Below are 17,278 nucleotides of genomic sequence, written 5' to 3'. Positions count from 1 at the left end.
ATATGTATTTATTTGTATGATCAGTATCTATATAACCATAAGCATTCAATTTTAACTATTTTCTATTTTATTTTTATGCCATAGTACTGTTGACTGAATTATTGCCTTACACTAGCTAAGCATGCTCTCTCCCTCTGAGTTACATCCCTATTCCTGCTTTTCATGTTTTTAAGAGAGAAAAGCATAATTCCTGAAGATACAATTTAATAAAGGTTTAAATGAATGCATATTTTTGTTATGACATCATCCACAAATAGCAAGACTTGTCTACATATGACATTATAAATTAGTTCAGTCTATCAACCACATCATATATATGATTTTTTTTAATGTATTTTCTACAGGATCTACAGGGTCTCACTACATAGATCAGACTCCCAGTGATTCTCCTGTTTTCAGCCTCCCAAGTGCTGGGATTACATGCATGTGCCACCACACCCAGTCTCAGTTGCTGTCTCAGCACACCATGAAGGCGGGGCCGGCTTGGCCTGCAGGGAATCAAACCTGGGCCACCGTGCTCTCCCTAAACAGGTGCTTTAGTCTGCTGAGCCATTTGGCCTGCCCATTTATATGGATTTTCTAATCCTTCTGGCAATACTATGATTCCCAAAAAATTCAAATCCTGCAAGTGGACACTCATTGTTGGCTCATGCATTTTTTGAGTTTATAAAAACATTGAGAACAAAGAGCTTAGGTGAATTTTCAAATGACACATATACCTACATGACAAAGATAAGACTGTTGAATCCCAAAACTGCAGAGCATTGATCTTCTTCCATCCAAAGACACGCTAAATATCAGGTTGGTTTTTAACTTAAACACCCTATTGTGTCCTGAACAGTATTTTGTACTCTCTGAATTTCTGTTATCCTACTGAATCTTTTGATTTTTGGCATTTTGGCCTATTAAGATGACAAACTTCCTTTATATTTTTTCATTTATGAGAGGTCAAAAGAAAATTAGGAGGGAGATTCCATGTTCTGTCTACCTGCCACCATTAGGGATTACCTGGTAACCTATGGATTGATGATTCAATCCTTACTGTTAACATTATTCTCCTTGCCTTCCTTTATATTTCCTGTGAGAAATAAATTGGTACAAAAACAGAGCTCATAATTGATATTTGACTACCTTTCTCTAAAGAGAAGCATTGAAGAATAAAAATTCAATATCACTAGGAGGATGAAATGAAGATGTAATATTGAGTTAGTAGTTAAGGAATAAGGTTCAATTTCCTTCAAATTGAAAGATGATCAGTAAACATTAATGTCACACAGATTAAAATTCCTAGGAAAGTTTTTCTTGCATTTGTTTAAGGCAGAATCTAGTACTCTTCTACAATAGATGTACCTTACATATTTGTATCTTGAAGGCATATCTTTTTAAATTGTTGTTTGAAGGCTACTTACATGTTTGTTTTTCTTTCTCTCTTCACATGGATGCTTATTTCCCTTATTAGAATCACTTTATTCTGAAGTGTTTGCAAGAGAGAATACATAATCACATTTCATTTCTATCTGTTGTTTCAGGTAAATATACCTGGAGTTAAAAACATGCAAGCTAATATTTCTTTTATTTAATGTATTTGGTACATGGTTTTACTATGCAGTTCAGACTTGTAGTGATCCTGTTGTAGCCTCCCCAGTGCTGGGATTACATGCATGTGCCACCACACTCAGTCTCAGCTCAACATGCCCACGTGCAGGGCCAGCACACCATGTCTTGCTTGGGATTGAATCTGGTCCCTGAGCTTGCCTAAGCAGGCATTTAGTCCACTAAGTTACCTCACTGACTCAATAAGCTAATCTTAAATTTTCTATTTTATTTTATTGGAAAAGTGAAAGAGAAAGAATTAATTGAATTAGCAAAAATAAGTTTTATGACGGTTTAGTGAAAACCAGAGATAGAACCATCACACTCCAATTATATTAAATATTTTGCTTAAAGATCACTTTTCCTTTAACCACTTGAGCATTATGGCCTGAGAGTTCAACCCTTTCCTTCTGGAACCCCTCCCCCCAGAATGCTGAGCTACAGTTTATAAGTTCAACTGGGAGACATTTTGCTTCCAACTTTTAACCCTCCCTACATAAATGGAGCCCTGTGCTGCTTTGAAAATGAAAATGAAGTCCTATGCATCCAACATCTTTATATTAGCACATCATCCAGAATCTGCTCCTTATAGGAAGATCATGTCTCCCTTAGCCTGTACAGTAATATGAGTTCTGCCTGGCACTGGAATACAGCGTTAAGGAATTTTTTGGGTTATATTGCTGCTTTGACATATTTTATATCAAGATGCTTTTCTGGTTCTTATAAATCAAACTTGATGCCCAACTCAACATATGTCTACTACTAACCATCCTGCTTTCATCAATGGCTAAGGGTAACTTTAGAAAACGAAATATGATTGGGGAAAATCATTTAAATATCTAAGGTATGGCTATTATTAGAAATTAATTTTATATCTGAAGATCTTCATAAGATTTAGAGAATGTCTGTGCTGTAATAACTTTTTTTTGGGGGGGCAATGTTGGGATTAAACCAGAACCTCATATGTGCTGCATGAATGCCCTGCCACGGTGTTATGTGAGTGCCGTGCCACCCTTCTGCATCTCCAGCCCTACCCAGCCATTACTTTTTGAGGGACTTTTAAAGATGAGATGTGAGTACAATAAGAATGGTGCATTACTCTTAGCTGCCATTCACTCCGCTCATTCCTCAGTTTTGATTAGTGGAAATGGCAGAAGAGATTCTGAGGCAGGGACATTAAAGTGTTTCCTGAGGTATGAATCTTTAACTGACTAGAACATATGCATTGCATAGACTGTACATAAAGAGAGATAAATAAAAAGTATTTGATACAAAATAATGACAAATGAAGGATTTGAAATATACCAATTGAGTAGCATATTATATGTTTGCAATCGAAGTTCAGAAACAGATCTTTTCTGTGCCTGCCCATGTTCATTGAAATGTTACAGTAGCTGTGGAATCAAACTAATCAACGATCAGCAGATAAATGGACAAAAATATGATAGTATTTCACAACACAATGAAATATTATCTTGCCTTTAAAAAGGAAATTTTTACTTACAAAAATACTATAAAAGTGAAGGATATTATACTAAATGAAATAAATTGTATGCAGAAAGACAGATACTGTATGATTTCAGTTATATGTGGAATCTCAAAGAAGCACAGGATAGAATTATGGGTTACTAGAGGTAGGATGGGAAGAAACAGGCAGATAGATGTTGGTCACAGGATACCAAGAGATTTAAATGTTCTCACCACTAATACGCTTCTGTCATAAATCATGATAAGCTTGAAGCATTTGCAGGGAAATGAAAGCACCTTGAGACCATAATGTTAAAGGAAATAAATTAGACACACTAATTTAAATACTTTCGTGGTTTCTCTTATGTGGGAAACCAGATGAAAGACAAAGAGTCAAATTCAGCATAGATAATAAGAAGTAGAGACGTGGATTTCTCTCAGATGGAAAGGGGATCACAAGGTGGGGAGAGAGGAGAGAGAAGGAGGGGACAAAACACAAGGAAGTGGGCCATGCCCTGTACACGTACCAGCTCCACACAAGGAATACAAGCATTTTGTATTATGCACTGTATTAATAAGATAGAATAAAATGTTCTTGCCTCAAAATAAGTATTGAGTGTGAGATAAAAGATGTCTTACTTTCCTGGATTTAATCATTTCCTACTATGTACATATATGAAAATATTATACTATTTCCCATCAAAATGTACAGTTATTATTTGTCAAGTAAATATAAAGTTTAAATTTTCCTACCAGAGTTAAACACTAAACAAATAAGAATTTTATCTTAAATTTGAATTTTAGGGGTGATATTTTTCTTTATTGGTATTTTTCTATATCATCAGAAGAGCTTTCTGTTAGTTAAACCATTAAAATCGTAGGGAAGATTGCTGAATTTCCGTTTTCAAACTTGGAAAGATACATCTTCAGAGTAGAACAGTGACAGATTTTTCGTTTCGCTTATCTGCATAGTCAAGAAAGGGGGAGGCCTCAAAAGATAGCAAAGAACAAATGCACATCAAGCAGACAACCTGTGACATTCAAATGCTGTCTTTCTGGCTCTGTTTTCTCTTTCACCATTGCTTGACAACTAGGGTGTATATTTGACTCGAACCAGAAACCCCTGTGAAAGTTCTCGCTTATGCTTTGGAGCCAAAAGCAACTGCCCTCCTGATTTGAAGGATGGACCAAGATGACTTTTGCTTATTCACTTCACTGGGCACTCAAGGGTTTTGTTGTTGTTCTCTGTTCATTTCAAATCACAATGTGCATCCTTCCATAAGCAAATATTTAGGTAGCCATTATTTCTTGGAAGTTAGATGGCTTCCTATTGTTTTCTTAGAGCACTTTGTGGTGAAGCCACCGCTTTTGATTTCATCCTGTCTTTGAGAAAGTTTAGACGAAAAGGTATAAAGATTGCTTTTCAAATAATTAATTGTGTTAAATACATATTTAAATGTATTTTGATGGAAGGTTGTGTGTTACTAATTATAAGTAGCACTGAGGAGAGAGAGAGAGAGAGAGAGAGAGAGAGAGAGAGAGAGAGAGAGAGAGAGAGAGAGGAGAGATTTTCTCCACCTTCCTAAGGAGTCTTTTATTGAACTTGGTAAGAAAATCCTTACAGGTTGGTGCAATGACTTCATCTTCTGCTAATGACCTCTTTTCTATTTACCAGTGAAAATGGATGAAATTCTGCTTTTAAATAACAGCCACAAAACAAGAAAAGAACAATGGAGCCTCTGTGACATTCCTTAAAGAAGGAGTTTAAATTTCCATAAAAGAAAATGAGATCTAATAAGGAAAGGACAGAGTTATTGTGTGCCATTCCTTTATTCCCTAGCTCTTAATTATTTCAGTTATTTCACTGTTCATTTTCCATTTTCCCCGTCTAAAGGGTTCTTTTGTATCATTTGCAACTCTGTGAAGCCCCTCTGTGGAATTAGCTTCTGAGAGGTGATGTGAGAATTATATACCAAACCATCACCTCTGGATTCATTAGAGGGTGGGCTTCTCCTAGCTACCTTGCTCTGAAGAAAACTTCCTTTTTGCAAGGCAGTGAAAATTTTGCATATCATTTAATAGCAAGGCAGGTCAATCAAATTATAATTGGCTCCAATTAGTACTCCTTTGAGCTATAAAATTCTTTACCTTCTCCTGGACTTCATTTAAAAATAAAATGCTATTTACTGTCACAGAAGTCATAAAAACTGCCTATCATTCATAAGTTATGAGGCAAGTGCAAGTCTAGCATCAGAGCCCTTTGGCACATGTTTAAGATCTGCACAGCAAAAGGCATATTGTATCAAGTGTGGCAATGTGCAAAATGTTCTATTACAAAGCATTTCCTTTTAGCTGCACAAGCAGGTTTTAGAAATGAAAATTCCAGTCTCCTGCATCATTTTGATTTGGAGTTAACCTTAAGATCATTTTCTAACATGCTTCAGGGTATCCAAACTCTTCTGGAAGGTACATCTTAATAATAGAAATGACGAAGCATAAAAATGTAGTCTGTTCTTTCTCAAATGCCAGGCTTGCCACCTTCAGGTTCTCTTCCTCAGCCTGTTTGCTGTACCAGGGAGGCCGTGTAAACACGAAGCTGGGGCTGGTGGTGACTTCTCCTGGGTGCAGTGGCACGTGGAACTTGTGAGACCTTTGTAAAACACTCCAGGAAATCTCAGTGATTCTTATTTTCTTCTACAAAAATTTAAGCTGCTTTCTTTAGCAATTTTATGCTTGTGTGGCAACCCTTTAGAATGAAGTTTGCCAGTGAATGTTTATAATCATTGTATTCATCCTCCTTCATCACCCTGAGCCTTTGCTAGTGTTCTGGTTTGAGTATCATTGAAAATTGCTCCCCACCCCATGCTGAGATCTTCTTGAAGCAAAGGAAAAACAAGTTCAGTCAGAGGGATTTTTTTTTAAAACAAATAATAAATTTCATAAGAAAACTAATTAGTGTGCTCAAGGAACAATACAAAATGATTTTAGTGGTGCTCTCTACATTTTTGTGATAATAAGTTGAAAGGAAAGAGTTTTGCTTGGGCACCTCATGGACACTGCTGGATCACCAGCAGCAACCATGGTTTAGTAAATAGGGAGTCACTTACTATGAGGAAGTTTCCAGAAAGAAATACAGTTAAGACAAAAAGGGCAATGTCTTCTAGAGTGTAATTAAAGATGGTGGCATCTACAATTCCAATATTAATAATAATAAATAAAACCACCCTAGAATTCCTAAAACAAAGATGGAACCAAAAATGATAAAAGCACAGCCCTTCAGGAAGCTCCAGTAACTCATAGAAGCTTGATCAATGCCGTGAAATGGCTCACACATGCACACTAAAGACAGCAACTGAGAAACAAACAGAAAATACAGAACACTGAATTGTCAAGGGGCTGATAGTCTCTGCAGAACTTCTTGTGGGAATTAGGAGAGCACGAGTTGAAGGGTAATCATAAACCAGGACATTTAAGGCCTTGCCAGACTCATAGCTCACTACAGATAACACTAGGAGTGACCTTGATCAAAACTTTTCCTGTAGGTAAGGTAAATATTCAAATCTCATGGGATATAGGGTCTGCATCATGACTGTACAACTCAGCTCTTACATCTTGAAGGGAAGCATGGGGAGTAACAATTGAACATGTACAATTTTGATTAAAAATACTTATTAACAGAGCAGGTGAGAGTCTGGACTGCACCCCTGCAACATGCTCACATACCCCTGTGTACGGTACTAACCTCCATCCTAGAACCGGCCCTGATGTGTGAAGAGAGAAAGTAAAAAACAATTTGGTTTGTTATCTCTTCCCTGATCATTTGTTTACTTTATTTTAGGATTCTCACAGGTGCTCTCAATCAGAATAGATTTGGTAGATGCTTACTGTTTAAACCAGGAAACATAGTATATACCATAATCTTTCCTCTGAGCAAGAATTTAAAGCATTTGAATAGCACGCTGAAGCAGGAGGAGCGCCCTCTGCCTCTTGCTTTGGCCTTCTAGATTTCTTTTCCCTGTTTTGGGTTGTTGAATATGTACCACCTCCCAAGCCTTCCGCCAAGGTAGCGTGATCTCTAGGCATTAGAGCACAGTTCTCCTCCCAACTGTGCACCTCAACGGTAGAAATCCTGAATGACATGAAACAAGCCTTCACACACCTTTGAATATGCCTTATTTTAAAGTAGGTCAGACTTCGCAGTTGGCACCCCAGAGAATGACCAAAGTTACTTTTACATTGTGCCCAACTCCAATTTTGTTTGACAGAATTTTGTCTAGAAAACGTCATGGCACAGTATTAAATCTCCTTCATAATAAAATTTTATGATGAAACCAGAAATAAGCCCTAAATATCAGTAGTACATGTATTAATGTATCTCCAGGTAAACACTAGGGAGACGTATTTCATGTAAATTGAGTGGTCCTATATAGTAGTGATTTGGGAAGGGATGTGGCTGGAGAAGTCAGGCCACCCATCACATTTTACATTGTAGAAAACAAAGTGTCAAACTTCAGTTCCTTAATGTATGCTTTGCTTGGGAAGCTCTCATAGCTCGCTAATAAAAAAAATGTTTCATATTCCTAATATTCACCTAGCATTGTTTAATAGAAAGCCCGCTGGCCAGGTGGGTTTTGCATAATTTGCTTACAATTTACTCAAGAGGTTGTGAAAGATTTTGTAAAGTCTAGTTTGTTTGAGTATATAAAGTTATCATTTTTATTACAGCTTTGTATTTATCGTAGTATATAAAATGATTCTTGAAAAAACCCAAAGAATGCTGAACTGATACAAATTTTACTTTGCTATATACAATTAAAATTTATTCAAATGAAGATATTTATAAGTAAGTGCTGATAGTATTAAAGTAGATATATTTTACTTTACTCAGAGTCCTACTGCAGAATTCTCAAATGCTTTCAATCAGAATAATTCTTTATATAGTTTAGCAGAGACCTGCAGGCAGTAAATGAAGAGTGCAGGCTTTCTCTCTGGTGCATAAAAGCTGTGCTGCATTCCATCTCAGAGAGAAAGCCTGTAGCCAAAATTAGGTGCTACAAATGTCTGCATAGTTCTCCTGACACCATAACTTCTTTTTTTAAGAGAAAAATAAAAATAAATAAGAAGAGAGACAAAAAAGCACTATAAGATGATAAAAGTTGTACAGGATTTCAAAACAAGAACAGGATATTAGCTTCAATGCAGGTATAATTCCTTTCTGCAGACATTAGGTCTGAATTTTTGTTAAAAATTATTAATTGAAGGGGGCTTGTAGGTTGATACTTCTTTTGCAATACTCTCCTCTTCCCCATTATACTGATTTTATGATCACATTGTTTGAAATCTGATTCTTCTTCCAAGTTTAGACTTTCTTCCCCATTTTTGTCTCTGGTCCCTTGCATTTCTTTGGAAATGTAACCTACAGCAGTTAAGACTTTATCTGATGTGTTGTAAGTCCTGTAATGCTGTTAGTTATGATTTATTATGATTTATGTTATTTCCCAGAGTTGTGATCATTTACTGAAAGCTTAGTGACCCAAAACAACCTACCTTTTATTGTGTTCTATTTTTCTCGCTCACTTGCTCTCTCTCTCTCTCTCTCTCTCTCTCTCTCTCTCTCTCTCTCTCTGTATTTAGTACAGGGTCTACTACACAGATCGGATTTGTAGTGATCCATCCTACCTTTCAGCCTCCCAAGTGCTGGGATTACAGGCATGCCCCACCACACCCAGTCTCAATCTCCATCTCAGTGCCCCCTGGGGGCAGGGCTGGCACAGCACACTGGACATCCAGGCAGGGATTGAGGCAGGTATTGAACCCTGGTCCCTGCATCTGCCTAAGCAGGTGCTTTAATCCGCTGAGCTACCAGGCCAGCTGTATTTCTCTAAATCAGAAGTTTTACTCAAGAGTCCCTAGAACAGTATAAAGACATTGGGAGTTCACAGGCACCTTTCTCCTGCAGCTTTGGACAAGTGGCCCTTACCTTGGCTTTCACAGCTTCCAGAGGTGACCTACATCCTTGCTCGTGGTTGACAGCAAGCAACTTTTTTTTTTCAGAGTCCTACCTCCTTCCCTGACCTTCTTCTGCTCTTCTACCTTAAAAGAACTATGGTGATTACATCGAAACCATCTGGATTCTCAGCAAGATTCTTAACTTCATCATCTTGCATAATCCCTTTGCCATGTGTACTTAATTTCCTATTGCTTTTATAACGAATTAGTATAGACTTAATAATAACACCAATTTTTTGTAGCTCTTGAGGAACGTAATCCAAAGTAAGTTTCCCTTAGTTACAAAAAATAATAGAAATAATTAAAAAAAAAAAAAAAAACAAGATGTGGGCAGCAGTGCTGTCCATCTGGAGATTCCAATGGAAGTGTGTCTTTGCCCTTCTGGCTTCCAGAGCTACCTGCAGTGCTTCATTCATAGCCTCTTCTTCCACAGTTCTCACACTCGGCATCTAACACCTTGAAATTTCTTTCTTTGACTACCTCCTTCATTTCTGTTAGCACATCTCCATTTCTCCAACAGTGACCCATCTTCCTTTCTCAGTAGAATCCTTAGTACTAGCAGTTGACCCTCCCATATAATCCAGGATAATATTCCACCTCAACCCCCTTAGTTTAACTATATGTGCAAAATCCTTCTTGCCATGCCAAGTAACTCATACACAAGTGGCAGAGTTTAAAATGTGGGCCTAGGATAATAGTCCTTCTGCCCACCACACCAACTTTATGCCCAAACTCCTTCTTAACTGTGTGTGTACATGGCACATTACTCTTGGGCATTGACTTCTACCTCCCTGTGTGAGTCTCCTGCTGTGTTTTCATTGTGGACCACTTTCAGCTAGTAAAGTGGTTTGTTCCTCTTCCTCCCTCTGCTCTTTGTTCCATTTACCTCAGCTGAACCCTTAGATTTTCTTTTTTATTCTCCAAGGATTTTTGGTCTTTTGATATTCTGAGGATGTATTATTAGAGTGGAACATCATTTTATTATTCATTTATGTACTTTGTCTCTGAGTCAGATTATTGTGATTTTTAAAAATAAATTTTACAGTGCATATTTGAGTATTACAAGATGATTTTTAAAAAATTTTATTTGGTACAGGGTCTTACTATGCAACTCGGACTTGTAGTGCTTGTCCTGTTTTCTGGGATTACAGGCATGCACCAACACGCTGTTTCAGTGTCCAGCTCAGTGTGCTTGTGGACAGGGCTGGTGTGGCATGTGATGCTGGTGATCAAACCCCTCTCACTGTACTTGCCTAAGTAGGTGTTTAGTCTGCTGAGCTATCTTGTAGGCCCAAGATCATGTTTTTAACTTAAAAATTGTATAGACTACAATGTTAGGAAATGAGGAGAAAGGAAATGATTATGAAAACTCTTTGAAAAGTTCTTCTATCTAATGAAATGTACACAATTTATTTATTTTGTTCAATTTATGAAAATCACATTTGTAATTAGAGTCATGTGACTGAGAATGTGAGTTCTTTGAAATTTAAGCGTTATCAGTAGATCAGTTTGAGGTAGACCTCTGGGCCCATTTCCATAGATGCCTGAAACGACAATGTATGAGTCCTGACTGCTATGCAGACAGTGTCTTCTTTCTATTTGTCTTTCACATTATGCAGAGAGGTTTGGGGCTTTTTCCTTAACTTGTCCCTGAGAGATGAGATCAGCAAAGACTCCCTGTGTATTTGAAGAACTTTGGGGTGAGAAGAATTATCTTGATGGAAGTTGAAGAGCAGGGCAGTTATTCCTTGAAAAGGAAAGCTGTAAATGTGGATATTGCCTACAGATCCAAGGGAGGCAGTTTCCTGCAGTTCTCCGGAGCTGCCTCTTGTCAGTTCAGGTTCCTGAGAGGCAGACATCAACAGTAAGATTAAAGAATCGGGTGTGCAAAAGATTACAGGGGAAGAGCCTGCGAAGGACAAGCAGGCAGGTGCAGGCACAGGCAAAGTGATGCTGAGAATGAGTATTCACAGTTCTGAGGTTCCAGACCCAGGAAGAATAGAAGCGCGCTTGGAGAGGAAAATGTCAGCTGAAGGTCAATTCTGAGATTTGTGTTCATTATGATGGGCCATCTCCAAGCTGAACTTGCTTGTTAGAAAAATCCTGTACTGGGTGGAAACGTGCCTACATCACGACTCTCACTGATTTCACCTGTCCAGAATTAGCCAGGGAAATGTGACTGTCACTCCTCCAGCAGCAGGTGGAGGCCATAGTTCACTTAATTCCATACAGTAAGTTCTCTTGACGTGACAGCTAAGTGGGGTGCCCCCTCCTGTCACAGGCTACCTGTGTCCGTGCGTATTCACTTCTTAATGCTCAATCTGTGAGTAGCACCAGAATAATTTTAATTTTAAATTTATCCCTTTATTTCTGATAATTACTGTGTAATGTAGACATAACTATCATAATCTCTATCATAATGAGTATGATATTTTAAGTATTAGTATTGATTTCAAGATTAAAATAAATATGATTATGGAGGTTATAAGATACATGTTACATTACATTGAATATTTTAACCAAAGTATATTTATGATATTTATTTTCATGGAGTTATTGCCCATACATTCTCATTACTATATAATATTTTCCTGCATAAGTTTAGCAGATGTTAGGTTGCCTGGTTCTCATTGCACTGTTGCCACCAGTTTCAATTTAGTACAAGCTGGTTTAATAAGGTCAGCTTCTTTATTTTAAGGCCCAGCTAATGTCCACCACATTGGGACGTGGTAGAAGTTCTAATCCATCTGTCTAATCAAAGAGAGTGGGATAATTCTATGTCTAGAGCACTGTGAGAAGCAGTGTAAGATTGCAAGACTCTTTCAAGACTGGAGGTTGTGGAGGTAGGTCTGGGTACTGAAAGCAGCAAGAAGACCAGAACTATTGCTTCAAAAACTGCCAACTTGAACAGAAAAAAAAAATTAAGCGTACCTTTTCGGTATAATTGTTTTTCTGTGATGTATTCAGCAATAGCACCATTGCAGCAATAACGGGAAAATCAGGTAGGCATGAGATTCACTGTGCAATGGGTGTTTGAGGCATATTTTATTTTCATATAATTCACTATACAATTGCAGATTTTGCAACCTACCACAAGATCACTTAGACTTTCATGGACTGTTTAATGATAACATGATTTTAAAACCAGTGCTAAGATCTTGGCTTAGTGGTGCTTACACTATTAATTCTAGCACTCTGAGAAGCTGAGGCAAAAAGATTGCAATTTTGAGCCCAAGTAGATTCATTCAGTGACTTAGCAAAACATTTTCTCAAAAAAAATTGTGGAAGGGTGCAAATGGAGATGTAGCTCAATGCAAAGCTTTGGGTACAGTCCCCAGTACTGGAAAAAACTAAGTTTGAAGAAAAAAATCAGTGTTTCAGCACAATTTGCAGCTAGTTTGCTCTGGAGCCTCTGCATGGAGTAGCAGTCAGTAGGTATAATTCATTTCTACTTGGCTGTTAGCAAGTTCACCTCACTGCTGGACTTCCACGTGCCCTGCACTCTAGCTAGAGTGTTTTTATTCCTATTTGTCTGAATGTTCTCTTGTGCTTCAAGGTTTGTTCTTCATTCATAAATGCATGTCAGCTCTACCTCCTCTGAAATCCATAGCAAGCCTCATCCAACTCTCACACATCATCCATTGTAATTTGTGTATTGATTCACTGTCCTCTTCAAACGAATGGAAAGATCCTTTACCATTCAAAATATCCCTTAAATGTATTTGAACTTGTTATCCACTAAATTTATTTTAATTCCATATGTTTTCCAAATGTTCTTTAGAAAAGCATTGCAGTAATTACCCAATACAATAAGGTTGATGTAGTTGTGAAAGAAAAGAAAGCCAAGGAAGGAGAAAGCCAATAACCCAAACACAGTAATTGTGCTGAAGCATCAACTTGGCTCTGCACAATCGAACAGCTAAAATCAAACAATAGAATATTATTTAGACCTCGTTATATCAAATAGAAGGAACAATAACTCTTTTAGAGAGATTTTGATTAACTTAGTACTAAATTTCATGAAAATTATTCTGCCAGTCTTTATTCTCATAGTAAGTAGAATAATCATTCCCTTAATTCACTCAAGAAATGTCTACTGAGGACTTGTTCTATATCTTTGGATGTTGTATTTTGCTGTTTTGGAGGTAAAAGGGGGCAGTTTGAAAAAAGATTAATACCATTTGTTTTTCAAGCTATAGGAGTTTATTTAGGTTAATAGAATCAGCACAATTGTATTTGGTGCTAAAAACAGAAATAATAAAAAGGAGAGCCAGGGACGAGAGCAACGTGTGCCGGACAACAGAGATCAGTGTTTCTCAGGTGGTAGGCCTTGGGTCACAGCCTTTGTCATAAAGAGATTCACATTCAAGGCAAGCAATTGTGTATTCAAAATTCTTCAAAATTCAGGGGTTTATGCACACTGTGTTGTCAGAAATTTCCATTAGTAGCCTGATAATTCTGAAATATTAAAGAACAATTAGTATGGAGATACAAAGGAAAAAGGGAGCAAAACCCAAGCCTCAGAGGTCTGTTAGGTGGCCTCTGGCGTAGGGATAAAGATGAAAATAACAGCACTGCTCCCTCCAGAATGTTAATCATGGTGGGTGCTTTCCATAGTAAGAATGAATGGGAATTGTACCACCGAGCTGCTCTTATTCTGACCTGCCACAAAATCCTGGCCATCTGTCTGAACAAGAGGTAATTGGGTTTCCAAATTTGAAGACCCAGTCCAGAAATGGGCATCCCAGATGAACACATAATTCTCAGAGGACAAAATTATAGGAGTGAATAAATATATAAAAAAATGCTCCACATCACTAGCCATCCATGAAATGCAAATTAAAACAACACTGAGTTACCATCTCACCCCAGAAAGAATGGCTATCATGAAATCAACTAAGAACAAATGTTGGAGAGGCTGTGGGGAAAAAGGAACCCTCCTCAACTGCTGATGGGAATATAGACTGGTGCAACCATTATGGAAATCAGTGTGGAGGCTCCTTAGAAAACTAGGATTAGAAATCCCATTCAAACCAGCTCTCCTCCTACTGGGAATTTTCTCATAGGAACTGAAAACCTCATATCATAGTGATATATGTGTACCTATGTTTAAAACAGCACAATTTGTGATAGCCAAATCATGGAAACAACCAAGATGCCCATCACCTAAGGAATGGATGAAAAAGATGTGGTATTTTTTATACAATGGAGGATTACTCAGCTATAAAGAATAATGAACTTGAAGCACTCATATTTAAGTGGATGCCACTTGATGATATACTCATTCGTGAAATAAACCAGACCCACATGTATAAATATCATATACTCTCCCTTGTATAAGAACTCAAAAGAAGAAATACAAATAGAAAGGTATAGCACAACTAAAAGGAAAGTGAGAGCTTGAGGATTGGACAATGAGGAGAGGGTAAAGAGAAAAACTGGGAAACAGGACAGGGACAAAACCATACATTTATACACACAAGATGGACAAGGCAATGATCCTGAGAAACATCAGCAGGTTTTTGAATCTAGCAGTAAACTGGTAGGATTCTCACCCTGACTAACTATATATGCTGATACTTGTGAACCAAGCAGCTGCACTGAAGATAGCAATGTGTAATAGAAGGGTCATGCTTGTAATGCCTGTCATTCTGGTCTTCTAAATACATACTGCTTGTCATGGCATACCAATTACTGCCATACTGTCTCTCAAGTAAATGTTTGTTTTTTTAAAAAAAAAAAGGGTGCTAAATGAAAACAAGAAACAAGAAAAAAAAAAGTCATAGGACTGTCCTGCTACATTGCTGTATATGGTTAGATTTCTAAATTTCTGAGTAAAAACATGTAATTGTTAAAAAATGGTAATTGAATTTATTTCTGATCATCTATGGAAAGCTTTAATAATGGGATGTCTTTCTCTCTTCCAAAATTTGGTTAGAACTATCCTATGCTTGGATCTTCAATGAATATCCATCGTTTGTTGAAGAAGATAGTCGGAGATTTGTCTCTCAAGAGACGGGGCATCTCTACATAGCTAAGGTGGAGCCTTCTGACGTGGGAAATTATACATGTGTGGTTACAAGTATGGTGACAAATGCCAGAGTACTGGGCTCTCCGACTCCTTTGATGCTGCGTTCTGATGGTATGAAATATTTTGACGTATAATTCTTGGTGCAAATGGTGTTGTGAGTACAGGCAAAACCAATTGAACATACATTTGGAAGAACTATTGCTTTATTTGTTAGACAAGAAGGAGGGAAAGAGGGAAGAAGGAAGAAAAAGGGTCACACCAGATACCAAAAGGAATGCAAATGACCAAAGTACATCACACACATAGAAAGCTTTCCCCAGGGAGTATGAAACTAGCAGAAGAGTGGGGCTTGAGCAGTGATGAGGGTGAATGTAAAGATTATGCCCTGCTAACATGTGCTAATAAAACATTTAAACATGATACTATAAACATCATCTTTTTAAAAAAAAATGTTTTATTTATTTATGTATTTGGTACAGGGTCTCACTCTGCAGTTGGACTTGTAGTGGCCCTCCTATTTTAGCCTCCCCAGTGTTTGGAATACAGGCATGTGCCACCACTCCCAGTTTTTGTGGCTAGCACAGGGGCCAGCATGACATGCATTGCCAGAGATTGAAACCTGGTCCTTGCGCTTGCCAAGCAGGCGCTTAGACTGCCAAGCTATCTCCTCAGCCCAACCATCATCTTTATCCAGGACCACCTGGATATAATAATAATCTGCAAGGAAGAATATAAAAAAATGAAAACAAGGAATTGCTTCCTTGTTATGAATGTATTAAGAATTTTGGGACAGTAACTGCAGAGCTTTACAACCATCATGAGACCCTTGAGAACCTGAGGTCCAGGCTGCAATTCCTTCACTTCAGGGATGTCATTGGTTCTCACTTTCTCCAGCTTGAGGTTTTAATAACTCTGAAAATTTTGTTATAGACTAAAAAGTCTCACTATGAAGAAACTAAAGAAAGGAATCTGTTTCAGCAAAACCATGATGGTTGTATCAGAGGAGTTTTCAAGTTGCAGAGGAAGCCAATTTCATAAGCCTGAGTAGTTGACCTACTTAAACTAAACCATACCGAATACAGCACAATACCAGAACCATGAAATGTCAAAACACCTCTTTCCTGTCATTTATAATTGAATCTGACCTTTCCCATTTACTAAGTCACTGTTTCTTGACACCAGGGAACCATTTAATAACTTTAAGATTGGTGTCAGTGCTACCAGAGTACCATTAAATAAATTAAGTAAATTCCCTAATGTAGCATTGGTCCCATGGGAAATTTTAGGAAGTTATTGTATATTTCATTTCGACTAGAAATGTCCACAAATGAACACAGAATTTCAGCAGTCCACCACTTTTTATAGTGTAAAAGGCATAGAGGTTTTAGTAGAAATGCTCTGTACCAGATATCACAGGAATATGTCAGAAGAGGCAATACCAAAGTTCTTAAGTGTCTAGTAAGGTCCACATTTGCTTCCTGTTAGCATCAGTAGTAAGTTACACCATTAGAAGATACTGTTTCAAAATGGAACAAACAGACCTGTATGGTGATGCAGATCCATAATACTCAGGAGGCTGAGGCAGGCAGCCTGCTAGTTCAGAACCAACCTGGGCTACACAGCACAGTCTTGTCTCAAAAACAAACAAGCCACAAACAAGGGAACAAAGAATGTTTTAAGACAACAAGGACATCTCAAAGGAAACATTAACAGTATTAACTCTCTGTTGTGAATCACAGGTGTGATGGGTGAATATGAACCCAAAATAGAAGTTCAGTTTCCAGAAACTCTTCCAGCAGCTAAAGGCACCACTGTGAAACTGGAGTGCTTTGCCCTTGGAAAGTAAGTTTGTCACCCACAGCTCACTATGCTCTAACATCAGGCTGCTGTAGGATAGCAGGGTGGTTTTGGACAGATGTCCCCTCTTCACTTGCTCAAATGTACTACATGTACATATGCAGTGCAGCTTGGAGGAAGACACTTGGGAGAAAATGACTGTGCCTGATTAATTTCATAAAGTAAATTGGTATTATTTTTCTTTTTCCTGTTCCTTTATCATATTGTAGAATGGTAACATGTGTTAGGCTTTTTTTCCCCCTTTAAATCATGAATTGACTCAAGACAATGCATTGTATTTTATTAAAATATCAATTTAAAGACTTAAAAATGCTAAATATC

General features: G+C 37.7%; 1 protein-coding gene across 2 annotated transcripts in view; it reads left to right on the top strand.

The window, feature by feature from the left end:
- Nucleotides 1-17,278, top strand: part of Cntn3 (contactin 3) — a 264,165-nt gene that overhangs the window by 150,563 nt on the left and 96,324 nt on the right. For both annotated transcript variants that reach the window (XM_004629518.2, XM_023713332.1), the window contains 2 exons: nt 15,008-15,211; nt 16,840-16,942. In XM_004629518.2, the coding sequence (XP_004629575.1) occupies nt 15,008-15,211; nt 16,840-16,942 (307 nt within the window). The remainder of the gene's footprint in view (nt 1-15,007; nt 15,212-16,839; nt 16,943-17,278) is intronic.

Source organism: Octodon degus, unplaced genomic scaffold (assembly GCF_000260255.1).
Source record: "Octodon degus isolate 3935 unplaced genomic scaffold, OctDeg1.0 scaffold00030, whole genome shotgun sequence".
Lineage (NCBI taxonomy): Eukaryota > Metazoa > Chordata > Mammalia > Rodentia > Octodontidae > Octodon > Octodon degus.
The sequence above is the reverse complement of the archived record's forward strand: the minus strand, read 5'-3'. Positions and strand labels throughout refer to the sequence as shown.